The 19,818-nt window shown below is 41.3% G+C and overlaps 1 protein-coding gene across 1 annotated transcript in view; it reads right to left on the minus strand.

The window, feature by feature from the left end:
• The window catches only part of LOC139223778 (protein FAM184A-like), a 33,999-nt gene extending 14,635 nt beyond the window's left edge, over positions 1–19,364 (minus strand). The window contains exons 1-12 of the mRNA XM_070855771.1: positions 19,200–19,364; positions 12,114–12,191; positions 10,865–10,999; positions 10,442–10,540; positions 9,197–9,403; positions 8,578–8,751; positions 8,284–8,445; positions 7,441–7,576; positions 6,341–6,522; positions 5,616–5,801; positions 953–1,075; positions 698–859 (exon numbers count right to left, since the gene is read on the minus strand). Of these exons, the coding sequence (XP_070711872.1) occupies positions 698–859; positions 953–1,075; positions 5,616–5,801; positions 6,341–6,522; positions 7,441–7,576; positions 8,284–8,445; positions 8,578–8,751; positions 9,197–9,403; positions 10,442–10,540; positions 10,865–10,999; positions 12,114–12,191; positions 19,200–19,364 (1,809 nt within the window). The remainder of the gene's footprint in view (positions 1–697; positions 860–952; positions 1,076–5,615; positions 5,802–6,340; positions 6,523–7,440; positions 7,577–8,283; positions 8,446–8,577; positions 8,752–9,196; positions 9,404–10,441; positions 10,541–10,864; positions 11,000–12,113; positions 12,192–19,199) is intronic.
• Positions 19,365–19,818: the final 454 nt, after the last annotated feature.

Genomic DNA, 19,818 nt, shown 5'->3' on the forward strand with positions numbered 1-19,818 from the left:
CTCACTTAAATCTTATTTCCAGTATTCAAAATGCTCTTCCCCTCCTCAGTCTCTCCATCCTTTTTTTTTTTTTTTTCTTTCTCGCTCTCAGTTACACTTTGGCTTTCTGCAAAACCAAGCTCCATGAACGGAGGTTTGTTTGATTGGCTGGGCCAGCTGACATCAGAAATAAAGCAAGTAAAGGCGGCAGTGTGCAAAATCTTGTTCATCTGAGACAAGCTGGTATAAAGGCTACATTTATCTATGTTCAAACTCTACTTTGTGTGCTGACCTACGATTACAAACCCACTTTTATCCTGTACAGTTTTTTAGTGTCTTTGCAAACGACAGACTCAGAAGGTCAGTAGTTTAGCTTGTTAAAATACTCAAACACCCATCCATTAGATACACCTACTTTGTCTTTGTAAGTTATACACTGCTAGTTTTTGGCTCTTCTATTGATCCTTAACTTCCAAGACATTTCCTGGAACTACTAATTATAGGCAAAAATAGTGACAGTGTTCAATAGGTACACTTTCAATGAACTGAGTCCAATTATTATTAAATGGATGAATAATTCCTTGGGTTAAAGGGGCATTCTTATTTTCCCTGTAATTAGTAACACATTTCTAAGAAGCTGTTTTAGGAAGTGCCAAAGAAATGATGCTCCTGCAAAATAAAGCCTTTTCTACTTTTCAGGTTTCAGTGTTTTCCTCACCTGTAAGTCAGTCAGCAGGTTGCTGGTCTCGCGGACCCGTGATCTGGTGGCATCTAGTTCTATCTTGAGTTTCTCCTGAGTTTCCTTCAGACAGGCGATCTGCGTCTGAGCTGATCCCAGGTTCTGCTCCCCCTCCCTCACCAGCTCCTGGAGGTGGGACACCTGAGGAAATTAACAGAGGGTTATCACATTGTCATCATCAGGAGATTGCTTTTACGTTTTAGGGCTCTAAGCAGTCGACTTGGCGTTTTGTACCTCCTGATTGGCCATATTGAGCTTGGCTGAGAGCTCCTCTTTCAAGTTGTCTAGTTGCTGCTGAAGGCGGTCACGCTGCTCCTCCAATGACAGACGCTTAATCTCAAACTCCTGACTCATTTTCTGGAAACAAGAGAGACAGGAAGCGGTGAAAAAGTATGAAAAGAGGAATCAGAAAAGATCAAATATAGAGGAAGCTCAGGGGGCCAACAATGAAACTAAAGATTTGTTCAAAAAACTTTACATTCATATACTGTCACTGGCATATAAACCCACAATGTTGATACTTGAAAGGACATATCATCACTGCATGTGTTTACTTTGAGGGCCTAGCAACTCTTTTTTCATTTCTGCAAAAAAAGAGGAGAACTGAAAATCCCATTTGCGCCGTAACATGGAGTCAAGACTGAAGTATGGACATGTGGGTTGTCATTTAAATCAAAAAGGCCATCTCGTCAAACCAACCAGATTCTATAATCCTTCAAACCACAGCACCAAATCCTTTCTGAGCCACTCTGACTTTCTCTTACGAAATTCTCAGATTTCCCTCTACTTCGTCTACTTCTTGGTCTCCTTTAGCAATTAATTCCCACAAATGTTTCCCTGTATATGCCTGACATCTGCTGAAGTAATGCCGATGACAAACTCCCGCGACCTCAACGCTCGTAAGGTTTTTAAATATGTCTGAAAGTATGAAACATGCAAGTTGTAACGATGACGAATGCAGCTCTGGTCTTTACCTGCTCCTGCATTCAATAAGACATTGCACACACTGACACTGACAGTAATGTCAGCATCCAACCCCCAGATGGTAACTGTACACTACTTTGGTCACTCATCATTGAACTGAAACAGTGAAGCAGTGACCTCAAGCTACTCAAGCATGAGTGTTAATGAGTACAGACAAGTCAAGTCAAGTCAAGGCTGTTTATTATGTCACAGCTACTTCAGTCTGGCAACCCGATTAATGAATTTATCTACTTCCACAGCAGAGACCTCAACTAAAGGGAAATTATAGATACAGTTGCACTCGAAATTATTTAACCCCCTTGCAAATTAGGCGTATTGGCAACATTTGGAAGCTTTCAGCTGTGTTTAAAGAACAGCTCAAACAAGAGCAATTTAAATAGATCAACACAACTAATATTACAGGTGGTTTCTCCAAATTCAACACGAAATGCCGTTTTTTATGACTGCGGCCTCAAAATGATTGAAGCCCTGAATAGAATCTCTCATAAGAGCACTTCAGGTGTTGTCTCAAGCACTCCTGAGGCAACTAATCAAGGGCCTCATTAGTTGCATCAAATGTGATTGAGATTGAACACACTTGGCAAAGAGTTTGTTCACAGTGACGTTTGGCTGCATTTTTAAAAATATGGGTAAGTCAAGAAAATTGTCCAAAGAGTGCGGAGATCATTGCCTTACACAGACAAGGAAAAGGATACAAAAAGACAGCAAAGGCACTGAATGTTCCTAGAAATACTGTTGGAAGCAAAGTTCACAAGTTCAAAGCTAAAGGAACACTGGCTGCACTACCTGGACGTGGCAAAGACAGGAAGCTATCAAAGGCTGCCACCAGATTTCTGAGGAGGCAGGTGGCCAAAAACCCTTGAGTGTCTTCTATAGACCTGCAGCAAGACTTGGTGGCAGCATACTAAACGCTGAAGGCCTCCATGCCCGAACTCCTAGACGTGACCCAAAAGCACAAGACAAGTCAGCTCCAATATGCTCAAAACCATATAAACAAGCCACAAGTTTTGGGATTCTGTTCTGGTGAGTGATGAAACAAAACTGGAACTTTTTGGCTCTATGGATCAGTGGTATGATTCCTCAGGAACCTGCTGTCAGAACCTGGTGTCTGGCTATGCATTACGTTTGCAGCAGGTCATAACAGCAAAAGGGTGCTGGACTAAGTACTAAACATGTTTGTTAAGAAGGGGTGGAATAATTTTAAGGCTGCAGTCATCATTAAGAGTGCCATATTGTGTTGAATCTGGAGAAACCACCTGTAAAATTAGTTGTGTTGAGCTATTTCAATTGTTCTTGTTCGAGATGTTCATTGAACACAGCTGAAAGTTTATAAATGTTGCCAATACACCTAATTTGCAATTGGGTTTGAATAATTTTGAGTGCAACTGTATGATTCTACTGTTTCATTTGACCTTAAGTGGACTGTGGCAAATTGTGAATTAATGCAGCACAAGCAATTTGTAGAATGAGTCATTGTTTTAGCTCAGTTTTGAGACTCATTAATATTCTTGCTAAAAAAAGAAAAATGAAGATGAAGAAGATGACATTTGCTGTTAAAAATGACCAGTACTGTCTTCTCTTTCCATCTCCACCCTCCATCTTTGTCTCCCTCTCCCCTCTCCATCGTCCTGCATTAATCTAATTTCGCACCAAATTAAAAGAGACATCTACATTATCCAATCTAATCTCTCATCTAAAGATGATGAGGCACAGCACGGCTCTGGCTTACATAATATTTCCATCTTCATCAATCCTTTCTCCATCCCTTCTTTCTTTCAGGGAATCTATAAACACACGCCCACATGGTAACACACTGCTCCCACTTGGCCTGGAGGCAGGATTTAATGTCAGTGAAAATCAACCAATTAGCAGTCAGCTTCAAACAGCATTTCAACTGTGAGCTCAATAGGAAGAAGAAGAGAGAAACGTTATGAAAGAGCAGAAACAGGGAAAAAGACAGAGAGAAGCACATTGATTTCAAAATCAATTAAGATCCAAAAGGTTTGTAATTATTTCAGAGGCCGAAAATATGACTTCATTTTAGACAAAAGCTGTAATATTTTTGAGACAGTGTTAGTTACTCTACGGTAGTTTTATACCATGCTGCCTTCACGCCTCATGCCAACAAGCTACAGAATGTATGGGATTCCTAGTGTTCACTGAATGCAGGTGGAGCCAAGTGAGCGTGAATGAATTGGGTTTAATGTGCTGTAAGGGCTGCGAGCAGGGGGAAAATAAGTGCTCCTCCTCTTCTACCATTCATGGGGAAAATAATTATACATACACATAACAACTCTTTATTGCCTTTTAGTTCTGGTCCCACCGACTTATTACAAACCAGGAGCTATAAACATGAGTGACTCTTTGATTGGACTGTTCTAGTGATGTCACCCTGCATCATCTTGGACCCACATTGGAAAATCAAAACAGAGACTAGTAAGAAATAGTCCAGTCATCGTAGCTGCTTACAACCATTTGTTGTTGGTAATCTAATGCTGTTGTGGTGAATGAATCGGAGAAAATTAATCTGATCAGCGTAATTTGATCTGACATTCTTGGTCCTTTGGCAACAAGGACATTTGTATTCCCATCAAGCAGCATGTTTGAACTCAGAGAGAAGAAAGAGGAGAAAGAACAGATGACAGAATGAAAGCCGCAGAGGGAAACACAGGCAGAGAGTGATGTTGTTTTCACTTCTTGGTCTTAATGTTGACCTAATTAAATGTGCGCAGTCAGTTGAGGGAGCTGCTCATTTCTTAGAGATACATATTTCTTCAACAACTGAGGCCATTTGCTCGGAGGAGGACGTTTAATTGCTGATGTTGCTGCATTGAATGGAGATACAAAACCCTGTGGGCAACACTCAAGAGCTGCAGTTGAATATGTAATTAGTGTTTAAATGAAAATTGATGACTTAGATTGTGGTCCTTTTGCATGTTTTATCACCATGGGGTCCACATATAAGGTTTATCAAGATGTCTATGTTCATATTTAATATATTAAAATATTCAAAATTGTTGAAATGTGTCCACACATCTTGATGGTCGAACCACAAGAGAGCGTCTCAAGCTGAGCAAGTGCTTTCGTTGGCAGTGACAGTTGATGCACTCAGAGAGCAGGATGTAAATGTCAGATTCAGCCATATGGTAACACAGAGAAACACAGTGATCACAGTGTTTCAGTCTTTAAGAATGAATTATGTTGTCACTTCTGCAGCATTTATCCACATCAACCTGTGGGACATAACATGTTTCCCCATTATTCTTCTCAAACTGTTAAGATTGTAAAGTAGTTGATGAAATAATGATCTTCAAATGATCTAAATTGTTCCCGATTCATTATTATTCTATATATAAGGAATGCTTAGCTTCAATAGGTGGAAATAATAGTGAACATTTATTTATTATTACTCCTCATTAATCTCCTTCAAGTTTGGGTTGGGGAGGGGGCTCAGGCCTTGGACCAGCTCCTAATTATGCTGCTATAGGCTTAAACTGCCGGGGGACTCCCCATGATGCACTGGACTCCTCTCTCCTCTTTCTCTCCATCCTTATGCCACATGGCCCTTTAATGTCCGTTACTAACTTGGACTAGTTGAACTTGGAGCCTTTTAGTGCTTTTCTCATCTCTCAGATTCCTGTGGATCCTGGTCCTGGTTCTACCTCGCTGTGGTACTCTCGCCTCCACGAAAAACTGCTGCGGATCGTCGGCCACTGACAGTACTAATTTTATTTGTGTTATTATTATTCATATATGAACTATTGTCAGGTTTTTCACAGTTACCATATTGCTCATTATTAGTCATATTCCTATTGTCAGTACTATAGTTGCCGTCATTTCTATCTGGGCGTTCAATTATAGTAGTAATATAATAGTTTGTGTTGTAAACACTGAATCCTACCATTGAGCTTACCGTCATTAGGAGTTGCTTCTCCTCCTCTTTCTCCTGCTGGGCCTCCTCCCTCATGGCCTGGTGTTTCTCCTCCATTTCTTCCAGCGCTCTGACCTGCGCCTCCCTAAAGCGAAGTGTCTCCTCCTCGTAGTGTGCCCTCAGCCTGGTGAGCTCCTTCTCATAACCCTGGTGCTCCTCCCGCAGAGACTCAAGAGAATAAAAAGAAACAAATTGGCTAAGCAGGGCTCGACGCTGACTGTGTTCCTAAATGAAAACATTTCAGGAGCACAGTGAAAAATGTTCAAGTGACACAGCGTTTAGCAAGAAACATTCTATTATATAAATTGAGCACTATAGCTCAGAAATATCTTCGATCTTTAAAGGCTGCAGTATATGACATACATCTCAATATACACATTTTGTAACCCTATAAAAGGTGAACAAAACATTAATTAATAATATTGATTAAAATAGTTATAACGATATAATCATATATTATATTACTTTAGGAAGGAACATTTTACTGCAACATGGCTTCTTTAAGTCCATGTTGCTATGATAGTTACATACTTTAGTAAGGCTTTGAATGCAGAGCTCTTGCTTTGCAGAGCAGGCGCTTAGTGTGTGTTACAGACATGATGATGCAGCCACAGAAATTCACACTACAAGCTGTAGTTACTTTATTTATTTAGATCATCTTATTCATCCCCTAAAGCTGGACTGGGATTAAGGAGGGTTAGTAGTACCTGTTCTAATTTGAGCACTTGCTGTTTGTGCTGTTCATTGGCAGCCTGGCTCTGGTTCAGCAAAGCCTCCCTCTCCTCCTCCAGCCTGCTGATCTTCTCCTTCAGCCGGTTCTGTTCCTGGTCCAGGTTCCTGATGGTCGCCTCATGGGCCATCTGGGTAGCTTGCAAAGAGCCGATCTGACCTGGACCAGTCAAAGCAAAATCATTGATTCACTCAAAACGACAAGGGATCTGAAGGACTCAACACACTGAGCCTCTAACACACAACCTTTAAAATTGATTTGATCTATTTGGCATGATTATTGCTTTACTGTTTACAGCTGCTGAAGAAGAGGTGCACTTTCTGTTAATGTTGTTGTCATAAGTATCAGCTTTAACAAAGGTCACAGAGAGAAAACATCCTGCTCATAAATATGGAAGAAAACTGGTAAATGGGAAGGGAAGAAAGATGATGTGGTGCACAAGTGTGTTTTTTGAGTGAAATTAAGCAGCCATAAAGAGAGCAGATGCTCCAAGAAGAGAAAGAGGCTAAAAGAGTTTTTAACATTACAAATATTCCTTTTTAGAAATGCTTTCAATTGGCCATAAAGTAAATCACTGATTACATTTGATGATGCTGATTGGGTTATTACTCCTGATTATGTTGTACAGGTACATGCAATAAATTAATTGGGTGCTCTAAACAGCCATAGAATTGTGAATACATATTACGATGGCTGCTCTGGTGTTATTGTGTGGCCAACACTGTTGCAACACAGTTCTTAAAATGAAATTGTGCTTCTTGTAAAGGCTGGTGGAGCAGACGTGCTATTAGATAATTAAGCATGTCAACAACAATTTATAAAAAAAAAAAAAAACATTACATAAATATATATGAGTGTAACTTTACACTCATACACTGAGTGTAATTTTAGTAGTGAATCTACACACTTTTAAGGTATGTGACCCAAAGCTGTAGGAGGCTAGCGCTCTTTGCCCCCAACGTTCTTGCCCGTAGCTAAATCTCTAGATCTGTAATAGAATGATGTCCTTCTAACAGATGTGTAAAACGTCTGTGCACAGCAAAGCAGTGAATGACAATAGGTAGAAGCGCATCTTACTGGCTTTATGGAGGATTTCAGTTGCCTGCTGTTGAACCCGTTCCCTGCTGCCCTCTAGTTCATACTCGGTGTCCTTCAGCTGCATCACCCAGATCTCTCCGTCCTGGATGGCTTCTTCCAGCTGCTTGTGCAGATTCTGCAGCGCGCACGCAAACACAAGTCCACAGAGGTCCAACATTCAGTGTCTTTTATACATCGCCCACCACAGCATAGTCACATAAACCCAGCTATTCACACTCTATTGATTTGCCTGCAGGACCATCAGTGCACACCACATTACATTTTCCACCACTCTGAAATTCTTTAAAAATGTTTTTGCCCCAAGGCTTTTACTTTTATCTTTGTTTCCTACAGCTGGTTTTCATCCAATTTAGCCCACTTTCCAAATTTAACCAAAGGATGACTTTCATACTATTTGCAATTTGTTGAGAATGCTGTAAATACGGTGAAGGAATGGGTGGTTTGAATGAGCAGCAGTAGTAACCACGTGCTTACAAACGATTTAATGACTGCATGACTGAGTGTCCTTGGTTTGCCTGAACAGAAGTGCATCCATAGACCATATATAAGAAGACGTAGCCACTTTGACGTCACCTATTGGTTTGCGGACCGCTGTTTTGAAGCCTAGAGCTTCGTTTTACGGACGTTGCCGTCTTGGTTTCATGGCTGTTGTCATCTTTATTGTCTACTGAGGTAATGAATCAAGTGAAAAGTAGGTTCACTTTTTCATAGACTTCGATTCATTCAGACTTCTTTTTGCTACCAAAAGATTTGCCCCCTATTGGCCACTGGAAAAGTTCACTTCTTTTACTGTATGTGCATCACGTACACATACAAACACACCTTGATAGTTCCCTCTGCGTTGGCTAATGATGTCTGAAGTCTGTTGGTCTTGTCTCTGTTCTCTCTGGCTTCCTCCTGTGCTTTCTGGAGCTCACTCCTCAGCTTGGACAGCGAGCGCTGCAGCGCTGCTTCCTGCGCCTGGAACTCCTTACGAAGCTCAACCTTCGCATACATAAAGAATCACATCATTTAATCAGAGAGATGAAGAAACATTTTGGACAAGTTCTGTATTCCTTTGATAGAGGCGAGTTAGTATTTTAGAAATGTTAGTTTCTGTCTGTGTAGTTGTTTTACCTCGGTCCTTTTCCACGCCAACAGGTTCTCAGTGGTGAGCTGGTGTGTTCTCCTCATGGCCTCCAGCTCTCTCTCATAATACTCCTGAGCCTTGCCCAACTTGGCCTCGTACTCCTCCACCAGACGGACCTTATCTTTTGTCAGCTCCTCCACCCTCTCCATTAATGCCTCCACCTACACAGAGAGATGGATAAATGAAGAGCAGGTCGTTTTTTTTAGTGACAGGGACTCAAAATCTGCTGAAACACATTTAGAAATCTTTGGAATGAAACCAGCAACTGCAAAAATATTCTGCAACATTACAGAATTTCCTGTTTTTTTAAAAGATTAGTCTTATATTAGATAGTTAACAGTTAAGAGGAAAGATAAAATGGGAATAAAATAAGGGAATGACATGCAACTAAGGTCCACGGCAGGTCTATATTATACTCATAAGCCAACTGCACCAACAAAACAATCCCTTTTACAATTTTCATTCCAGAAACACCTAAAAAAAGTCTCTAAAACAGCAATTACCCCATCAATTAACTTGCTGTATAAAATCTTCACACAAGCCCAAGATGACATGCTTTCAATCCATATAGTATCTATCTTCCTTCCTCTCTCGCTCTAAGCCCACCTCTTGTCTATGGAGCTCGGCCAGTTTCTCCTGGTCTTCGGTGGAGGTGGCACTCTGGTTCTGCTGGTTGTTGAGGAGTTCCTCCACCTCCTGCCGGTGGGTGGCCCTCAGCTCTTCCAGCGCTCGCCGCTTATCCGCCTCAAACTGGGCCTGAGCCTGGCTGAACGCCCGCAGCTTCTCCTCAAAATCCCGACGCATCTCCTCCACCTAATTGAAATCACGAAACATGTTCTATTCCGCTTGAAACATTAATGTATTATTGCCAACCCTGTCTCTACCTGTGCCAAGCAAAATGCTAACAGCATCTCTTGAAAAAACCTCAGTAATAATTGCAAAAGTGCAAAACATTTAACACTAATATACTGTTAGTACACTTATTTGTTATTTCTCAGTGCCAAAACAAATGCCTGCAGCTTCTCTTCACTTCAAGGCGTCGAAACGGCGACAACAAAAGAAGCCTGCCTATGTTTGCTGTTACTTCATAGATCTGACAGAGATGATGTTGAAAAAATATACAAAAATGTAATATGAGATGTAATGCCAGCAGACTCACTCAAGTTAATAAAGAAGGCATCTTTGTTTGTCTCTGCTCGGTCAAGCTGAGGGTGGACGGTGTGAAGGCAGTGGCAGAGAGGAAGAAGAGGGACAAGACCGCCGCTAACATACATCAATCCCCAACGTAGATGAAAAGAGGGTGAACTGAGCTCAATCAGCCACCAGCTCATCCCATCTAAATACACTTCGGGTGTTCATTTATGCCCACTGCCATCAGACTCTACAAAAGCAGGCATGGATGACAAGCGTGTCATGTGATGGCATGATATGATACATGGGGTGTCATGATAATATGGTGACTTACCTCGCATCTCTTTACATTCAATCTGCTTTTTACGGCAACTTTAGAGTCAGTCTATCACTTCAGCATATGCTGATTAGGACTACCACTATTACCACTGCTGTTCTACTGGCTTATGGCACTTATACAATGTGCATGCGGTATATCAGTGGAACAGCACCATCGGCATACACCACTTAAGAATGTGCTGGTGTGTTCAATTGTCTTACTTCACTTCTAAATGTTGTACACTACTGTAGAGCTGATAAGCACAATAAAGCACATCTCATATTGTTCATTTATGCTACTAATGGCTGAGTATAGCAGACAACATCTCACATGCATTCATTTTTTTTGTCGTGTGTGTGTGTGTGTGTGTGTGTGTGTGTGGGCGAGTAAAGACCTCTTACCTCCCTGCTCATGGAGACCACTCTCTGTGTGTGTTGGGCTTCGGTGCAGAGCTGGGAATCCTCCATTCTCTGTCTGTACATCTCAAACTCTGCTAAAGCCTGACAGCAACAAAACAACAGCTGCATTACATTATTTTACATTACTATTAGCGGCCGCAATACATCACACAAATGTACTAATTTCATGCAACCACTGCTGTATTCTATAACCAGATTATTCATTGCCGTACAGCTCAATTCCGATTTAATTAACTGAATTAATGAAAGGCTGCTGCAGGACTATGATACAACATGACGTGAGGATCTCCAGAATGTATGCATCTGTGAAGCTCTTCAAACACATCCACGTTATGCTTAGAGTAAGCCACGCTAAACACAACCAAACTAAATGACCCCCCATGGTACCCAGCAGCGGTGAATGACCTGTCTCTTCATGTGTTCGTGGAGTTCGACAGATTCCTCTAGACTGGCAAGCCGCCGCCTCAGGTCTGCCTCATCCACCATCTTACTCTTGTACTGCATGATCTTGTCTCTGGTTTCTGTCACTATGTGCTGGACCTAAGCAGGAGAAACAAAAAAAAATAAATCAGAAACAGCTTGAAAGCTGTAGTAGTAGAGTAAATTAAAAGTTCAGTCTCATGAATGACTTTTGAGATAATGTGCAGAGCCCATTTGGCTATATAATGTCACATAAAAACTTTTGTTAGATTACAACGACTAGAGGATTTCCAAAAGCCACATACACAGAATATGTGGAAATAAATAACGCTAGGAGCCAACACAACATTGCTGCCTCCAAGAAATGTTTCTTGGCAGGGGGAGAAAGGTCCCACTTTTAAAATTCAACACTTGAAAGCAACACTAATTAAATTAACACCTTAGACCAGGGTATGCTAACGCTTCGCTCTGAAAGCGACATGAATAAAATTAACTACATTTAAAACTGTTTCATATAAGCTTAGGCCTTAAATTTACTCTCCCTGTCGGTAGAGATTTATTTTATCTGATGTGAAACCAGTCCAGGAAATCTATCGTACAATACATTAGAAGAATTTGTAACATTTTGGGTTGTTGGCTGGTAACAATCAGAGTTGTATGGAAGGTAGCAAGTTACAGGAACAAATATATGGCAGCTCAAATATGCTGCTGGAAGTTTACAGGAATAGTTTTACTCAAGGTAAAAAGATTTTGGAACGTGTTAGACAATGTTATCATCATCATCATCATCATCATCAAAACACCAAATGAGGGGATAGCTCTTTGAAGAATGGTGTTACTAACACACTTTATGTTGGTCTTTCCTTTCCTTTGGCAGTTATCTGCATTCATATAGTGGAAACCTTAACAACATCACTGCGCTGTTAAGTATGTACTGCATTTTTTCTGTGCAGTTCAGATGAAAAATCTATAACTAAACACGAAGCAGACAAGCAGCATGAATACTCTGGGTTTGCATGATTTTGGAGAGTTCCTCACAAATTGACTCCAAAATTGCAGTGGACAGAGGATTGCCTGCTGCCCTTCTCCTCCCCCTGCAGCTCATTGCCAGTCACTAAAGTAGTGAACAGACCGGATCCTAACTCAGGAGAAAACTGACAAAATAAATAACCTTAATCACATGTTTTTGTCCCTTATAAAATCACTGGTGTTTGGTGCCCGTTCGTTTACATACCTCGTCTTCGTGGGCTTCTTTCAGAGACTCAATTTCCTCCTCATGTTCGTCATTCTTGGTGTTGAGGGCATAAATTACCTGGAGACCAGAAGAGAATTCAATGACAGAATGAGGATGGAAAAGAAAAGCTCATATTAACTGTTTCAGCGGCAGATCAATAGTGCTACAGTGAGTGAGTAAAGCTTGGCTCTGCATTAACAGTGCATCAAATCAATACCAAAAACATCAGCTAGGAGAGAAATAGGTTTTTGCACTCTGATTAAAGGCGGCATTGTCCACAGACAGAGTAGTGGATTTACAGCAGTTACTGAAAAACACATTTATTTCCTTTTGTGTTTTGTGTCTAAACTGTTTGTCCACAATTGTTCATTAGCAATGGGTGTTAAATAAAAAATAAAATCTGGACATTGTGTGAAAAGTCTGACGGCTAAACATAACACAGAGAGCAAAGATTAGTGATGCATCAATTAACGCGCCTCACTATGTGGAAGAGACTTGACTTCACATTGCTGGTTGCTCCCCATGCTTGTGTTTCCTCCGGGTACTCCAGCTTCCACTCACAGTCCAGAGACGTACAGGGTAGGTTAACTGGTGACTCTAAATGGCCTGTAGGTGTAGAATGGTTGTCTGACGTGTCCGCCCTGTGATTGACTGGCAACCAGTCCAGGGAGTAACCTGCCTCTTGCCCAATTTCAGCTGGGACTGACTGCAGCCCCCCCTGTGACCCTTTAAGATATAGCGGTATAGATGATGGATGGATGGATGGTTAGATAGCAAATGTTAAAAGGAGGCTCTGTCTGGCTGCCTGGTGTAGCCGGTTTTGGCAGCCGCATTGGTAATTTTCCACCGTCTAGCTCTTCTCATCTTCCTGTCTGCTCTTTTGAAGCTTTGCTAAGTAATGTCAGCGCTAAAATAATCCACAGTTGTGTGGAGGTGTTTCTGTTCAGAGAAAGCCCTGTGTTGGCTGTGGCACTCTCTCCAAACAAGCCTGAGTGAACAAGATCTTGTCAGTCATGTCTGCCCTCTAACAGAAATATAAGTAGGCCTTACATGTGGTGGAAGTAAATGATATGCATATAAGATTCTGTCTCCTACAGGATATGTATATACATTTAATCTCCATAAGGCACAAGAACAGCCATTTAATTATAATTTTCTGACATTTAAACACCACTCGGATCAACAACTAAGTAAAATCACACTATGTTATTCTTTCAGCTTCAGAAGTCAGACTGAGGTAGATCTTAGCCTTCTGTTCATGTGTCTCTTCACGAGTGTGAGCCTTTGATTCCCAGCAGTAAGTCAGCCATGGAAATGTTCCCTCAATTATACATGATTATTTTAATGACGCCGGTGTGCCTGCTGCTTTCATCTCTCTCTCTCCTCTCCCTTTGCTTTCATCCTTTTATCTCTTCCCCTTTTTGTTCTTTATCTTCTTCTCTCCTCTCTCTCATCTCTCTTTCTTCTTTGTCTCTCCATCTCCCATGAATAAAGATACCTCGCATTAGTATTTGTGTCTCCAGTCCAACACTGCAGCTTGCTTTCCGCAAATAATTGCACACAATTCAATTTTCCTCAGTGTCTCAGTGATTCTGTTGCAAAAGCAATTAATCAATAACCAGTAATAAAAATGTATTTGTTGATCAAATAATGTTGTTAGTTTGGACTGATGAGTGACATTAACAGTTCTAACATGGTTTAGGATGCTTTGAAGAGTTTCTAAAACATATGTATATACCATAAAACTCAAAGTAATGGACTGTACTGGACTCACTCAAAGAGCTATATTCACATTAACAAGCCATTCATACAGTGATGGGAGGCTGCCAACACTGCCATCAGGAGGAAACTAATCATTCACACACTTTCACACATGGAAGCTATGCTTAGGGAGCATTTTTGGGGTTCAGTGGCTTCTTGAAGGACACACTGAAGAGAGATAAACACGATGTGTCTTTCATCTGCACAATGTGACCATTACATCTACGGTCGCCCGTTTCTTTGTGTTTCTTCAAAAGAGCTTGAGTCTTGAAACCCCAGTCGGCTTTGAAATCTTAAGTATCTTGTCATGGTGTATGACCTGTGGCATGAAACTGTTTTCCACAACCTCACCTTGGTATCAGAGACTGACTGTTCCCCCCCCAGTTGCAAGCCTCCCACAGCTGTTTCTGTTTTAGATTATGAGGGTGTTTCAACCTACATATGAAATTGACAATCATTATCACCTGCTTGGTGTAATTGGTTAATCATACACCTGACTTTATGACAGTGTACCTGGAAGAATTGATGCTGTCACATCAAATATTAATTTGATTTGTATTTTTTTTCTAATCACTCATTTTGCATTTTATAAATCGACTTTGCACAGTACTGTATATCAGACGATTATACTGTGGCGGCACCAATGGGTGCTCCTGAGTGGCAAACATCATCATTAACACTGCTGAGCATAGAAGCATCCAGAAAAACAAAGTGGTGGATAAAAGTGGGAGTTTCCTTTAAGTTGCTTCCTCTCCCTTGGGGTGGTGGTACAAGCGGGTATGACGTCTCATCATGTTGTACTCATAGGCTACAATATCAATTCAGGCATTAAAAATGAGTTGTAGCTTTAGGGATGCTGTGGGTAGATCAAACAATTAGATGGATTACCATAACATTTTGCACAGAAACTCATGTTTACCAGGGGGTGAATCCTACTGACTTTTCCTCTAGCACTTTGAATGAAATGTCTCAATAACCATTGGATACATTAAAACTTGGTTCAGACATTCATGTCCCCTGAGGATGACATTTAATAACTTCGGTGGTCCTCTGACTTTTCATCTAATGTCATGATCAAAGCTGTGAAGCTTCAATATTTTACATTTTAAAGCAGCAATTGGTAACTTAAAATAAAATACCTTTCAGCCATATTTGCTGACTAACACTGTGTTCTGACAGTAGTACTTAGTAGGGACATGCATTTCAAGCAAAAATACTATTCGATGGTCACAGTGAACTATTCGAAGACTATTTGAATAATAGAGCAGCAATTTCTGAACTATCAGCTAAGGTGACAGAAATGTCTATATAATATAATATATATCATAGAAGGTCCTTTTCTTTTTCTTTGATCCTCATCATAAGAGCCAATTCAACTTGAGTTCTTCCCAACCAGTGCAGCATTGATCAAGTCTACACGTGAAATCAATCAAACTGCACTTTAACTACCATTTCAGAGGAGGACAAATGACTGGTCAAGTGCAAACTTTCATCAAAAGGCAAATTATCAATCAGATTTAGAGACTTAGTCCATTTATCATCAAGATGTCAGCTATAGAGCTGATTTGTACAAGGAATATAGGTAAAAATGACAATAGGGCACCCAGGAGGGGTATTTGTGAGGACATTCTGTGCAGTCGATCAGTGATGACTGAACGACTGAATACACGATCAATAATAAGTAAAGAGTAGAACAACCGCAGCACTTAGCTCCAACAAAACCCTGTTGTTCTGCTCTCATCATTTTCAGAGGATTATCATCATATTCACTAATTAAAGGATTAATACGTGTCTTATTCTCAGAGGTATGGTTGTCTTAACGGGATCCCTAAACACTTCAGTTTTTAGTCCATTGTTTTGCTCCACCGGACACGCCATGAAGTGGCAACACAATCTCTGTTACTAATTAGCTGAAGGGTACACAGTGCATTTACTTTGTCCTTCTAAAGGCGCTTCGCATCTGCTTGGTGGTGTAAAGGCACCGTGCAAATGTTCCTTCTTTCATTCTGGTGCTACTCCATGCTCCAAGGACAGTTGGCGCGCTCACTTTGCTCCATGAGCATCACTACACCGCATCCCAGCCTCAGTCGCAAACACACCAGGCAAGAACGAGGACACAGAGTCTCTCGGTTGAAGCTAGCGTTGGCTTTTTATGTATGATGCTGCGTTAAGCTGCATTTTCATTAAATGTAACAACGTGAGCCCACACTTTTAAATGTGTGGAAAAGGGGATATTCAGGAATTTGAAAATGTCCGCTATGTTACAATGAATTAATATTAGGTGAACAGTATTTTCGTACTGACCAATCGGGGAGCCAGTTTATCGATACCCATCCCCACGCACAGCTGTTATCATTTCTGTCCCACAAATGCTTGTTTTTCACTTAAATCAATAAGTATACAAGTATGACGGAGACATAGTGTGTGACTGTGGTACTGAATTCTGATTCTGATTCTGATTCTGATTCTAATTCTAATTCTAATTCTAATTCTGAACCACAGACTATGCAGCACCTCCTGGGATGCCCCCTGCTGGACCATCCCTGCACAGCATCGGACTTGGCAGAGTTTAATAAGAAAGGACAACAAAGTGTTCAGCTGTGGATGAAATACATCTAACCAAGCTATGGAACTTACTAGTGGACACGACAAGAAGAAGACTTCAATCAAACAAGCAGGTAATCATTTAAACTTCAGAGATGTGATTACCAGCTTTGCGAGAGCCGTCAACGTCCCGAAACAAACTACATGTTCTTCTAAAGAATCCTCTTCCAGCCTCGTTAAGCTGTATTTCGTTGTTAAATGCAGCTATGAAACCATAATAATTACTCATCACGACATTCTGTATTTGAAGCATAAACATGCATTTACACGACAAGCAGCAAATCAGCACGCTCTTGTCTTCCATCTGATGTGCTGAACAAGCAATAGTTCCTCTCGGCGAGTAGTTGAAACGTTGATTAAAACTATTCAAGTTTGGCAGATCTCACATGAAATTCTACCCTATGGGGTGTGGTTCAAACATGTACATGTTCTGTTGGTAGGGTTAAATCACTTAAATCCAGTCAATGGTGCAGCTGAATTAGCTAATCAATAAGTCCTAATGCTTGGTGGCTTTGTGTCCTATTGTATGTGTGCAATGAAAACTTTAAGCCTTGTAACAGACAATGTATCCACAATAGTACAGGAAATTTTCTGTCTGGAGTTTCTGTCTGAATTTTGAGGGGTTCAGTTTATGCCTTTGCTGTTATTACAAGAGTACAAAGAGCTGCCGAAGGTTCTCATGTGTTCTGTGATTAGAAAATGTCCTGTTTTCTCCCCCCGCTCTCGCCTAAAGCACTGCTGCATGACAATTATTGAAGGGAACAATGCAGTACCTGCACGCTGTACGTGCAAAGTTGCAAAGAAGTGCTGTCACAGCTTCCTTGTAAACATAGTTACAGCTACCACCAAGACACAACAGCTTCACAGAGAACATGAGTTCAGTTTATGCAAGAATTATCACACCTAAGCAGAGCAATACAAACACATGAAACACATGAATAGAAATGTATCTGATATCTGACTCACTCGCTTGAAATGAGCATGTTTCCACAGACAAGTAACACAACGCCGAGCATGAGTAGAAGACAGATAGTGGAAGCGTGCACACAACACAATCCCGTACTCGAGCAGAACATAGAGGCACACTGGAAATCTGCCGTGACGCTTTCAATATTTAAAAAGCAAAGATAGCGTGCTTAGCTTTTGAGGAAGCTTGAGAAAACAACCAACCAAATGCAGTAAAATTCACTCTAACTCCTGAAATAACTTGAAAAATGAATTTTTAAATGTATTTTCTGGATCAGGACTTCAACACCACTGCACATTAATTAATCAGATTGTCAATGAATTGGAAAATTATTTACATTTAACAGTTCACCACAATGTTTTGGCCATTTTTAAACTGAAAAAGTAGAAATAATTATCAGCTATCAACATTCAACCCTCTCTTTTCTGGTTGCTGCCTCTGACCCTGGGGGTCATGTTGGTATTGATTATTAATACTGAGAGTGCTTTCATAGACTGAGCTGCCTGACGGTAACACATTTCTGAGTCCAGCAAGAAATAACTTCCATAAATACATAAATACTAATGAGTTTAACCGAAGTGCCAGTCCTATCTTTGTAATCCTAGCAATATCGAGAAATCTTTTGTTCTCATCTGGATCAGAAATTGCAGCTTCCAACCATCAATCCATACAATTTTTAGACCCGGTTGTTCAGACTCATGGATATAGTAAGAGGCCTTTCCCAGCATGCACTGGGTAAGAAACACCCTGGACAGGTTGTGAGGTCCATAATGAAAATCTGAAGTTTACTTAACCTGCATTTCTTTGGTTTGAGGAACAGGAAACCCACATAAACGTGAGGGAAAAAAATAGTAACTGCACGCAGAACCAACTGCACCTTCAAAGAGTTAAATCCAATCTCTCTGCCAATCATTTCAATCAAACACTACATTATAATCCTGGATATCCACATTTTCAATTAATTTGCAGTGTTGTGTGTATCTGTACAGCTTATCCTACTGTACACAGAGCTTAACTCTGTACTTGGACGGCACTGCCATGCCATGTTATGTAAAATCTTCTGCTCTTTACTCTCTGCTTTTGTCTCGAGCAAACTGCTTCATTAACATTTAATCCACTAAAACGAACAAGCCTAAGCTATGAACGTTACTGCCACCTTTACATTCTCTACTACAGAACAGCATCCCTCTATCCTACAGTGGTGTCAGGTGGACTACAAAAGAAGCAGCTCTGCCAAAAAACCCTGCATCCCTCCAAGATTACATAACTTCCCTAAGCCCTTCAGTGGCAATGGGAGCCCTGTGATGTGATGGTAGAAAAACATGCACGGGTTTAACAGTGGTGTGGCAGAGGGTTACATTTCCATTTCCCTCTGGACATCTGGAAAGCTCTCAATGTAATCACTCATGAAATGCAGTCTGGCCACAGTGTCAACAGTATAGTAGTGGGATCATCACAGGACAGGGCAACTATTTCTGCCTTGCATTGAAGTGCACTTCCTGAAAACTGATGATAAATAACAATTAGCATCAGAAACCAACCGTGGCTGAGCATTTCATGGTTGACCTATGAACCCTCAAATACCTGCACAGCACACATTACCATCAGACCACCTGACCTGCACCAAAGTCAATGCACTAAACATCACAATTTAGCATCACTTCTAGTCCCCTACAGTAGTACTCCATCTAGGCTGCGTCCCAATCTGCTCTGACTGACCGGACACACATCATCATTCATTCGTATTTACACACCTTGGTCAGCTGTGCGATCTTCTTGCTCATCTTTAAATGTAGGTCTTGAGTATAATCCAGCGTCAAACTCCCGTCGAAGAACATGCTGAACGTCGGTGAAGGGGTATATTTGGTATTGGTGGTCGAGGTGTTGTATGGAGGCTGCCAGCCTGCTCCCGTCGCCATTTTCCCGGGAAATAAACCCAAACACGACGCTTTAAATTTGAATAAAATGGAGCAGCGGTTGCTACGCGTTAAATCCTGCCATTGTGATGTTTGTAGTTAATCGAGGGAGGAGGAAGAGGGGAGGGAGGGGGGGGGGCGGGCAGGCAGGGGACAGCGTGGCGCGAGACCGTACCGTCGCACGCTTCCGCAGCGCGCGTGAGCGAATGGCTTGAAACGACGACAGAAGCGCGAAGACGCGCGCCAGATGCTCAGCCGGTGGCGCGCGCGCGCGCACGCTCGTGTTTAATTGGTAATGCAGCTTTCCTTGGCAGCGCGTGCGCGTGAGTCTGTGTCGCACGCGTTTTGAATGAAGGCAGAAAACAGCGGACATGTTGACGCGCAGCGCGTCACGTTTATCATGTTTATACATACACACACACATACACATCCTCTGGAGGAACATATAGGGATGGTG

Source organism: Pempheris klunzingeri, chromosome 24, assembly GCF_042242105.1.
Source record: "Pempheris klunzingeri isolate RE-2024b chromosome 24, fPemKlu1.hap1, whole genome shotgun sequence".
NCBI classification, from domain to species: domain Eukaryota; kingdom Metazoa; phylum Chordata; class Actinopteri; order Acropomatiformes; family Pempheridae; genus Pempheris; species Pempheris klunzingeri.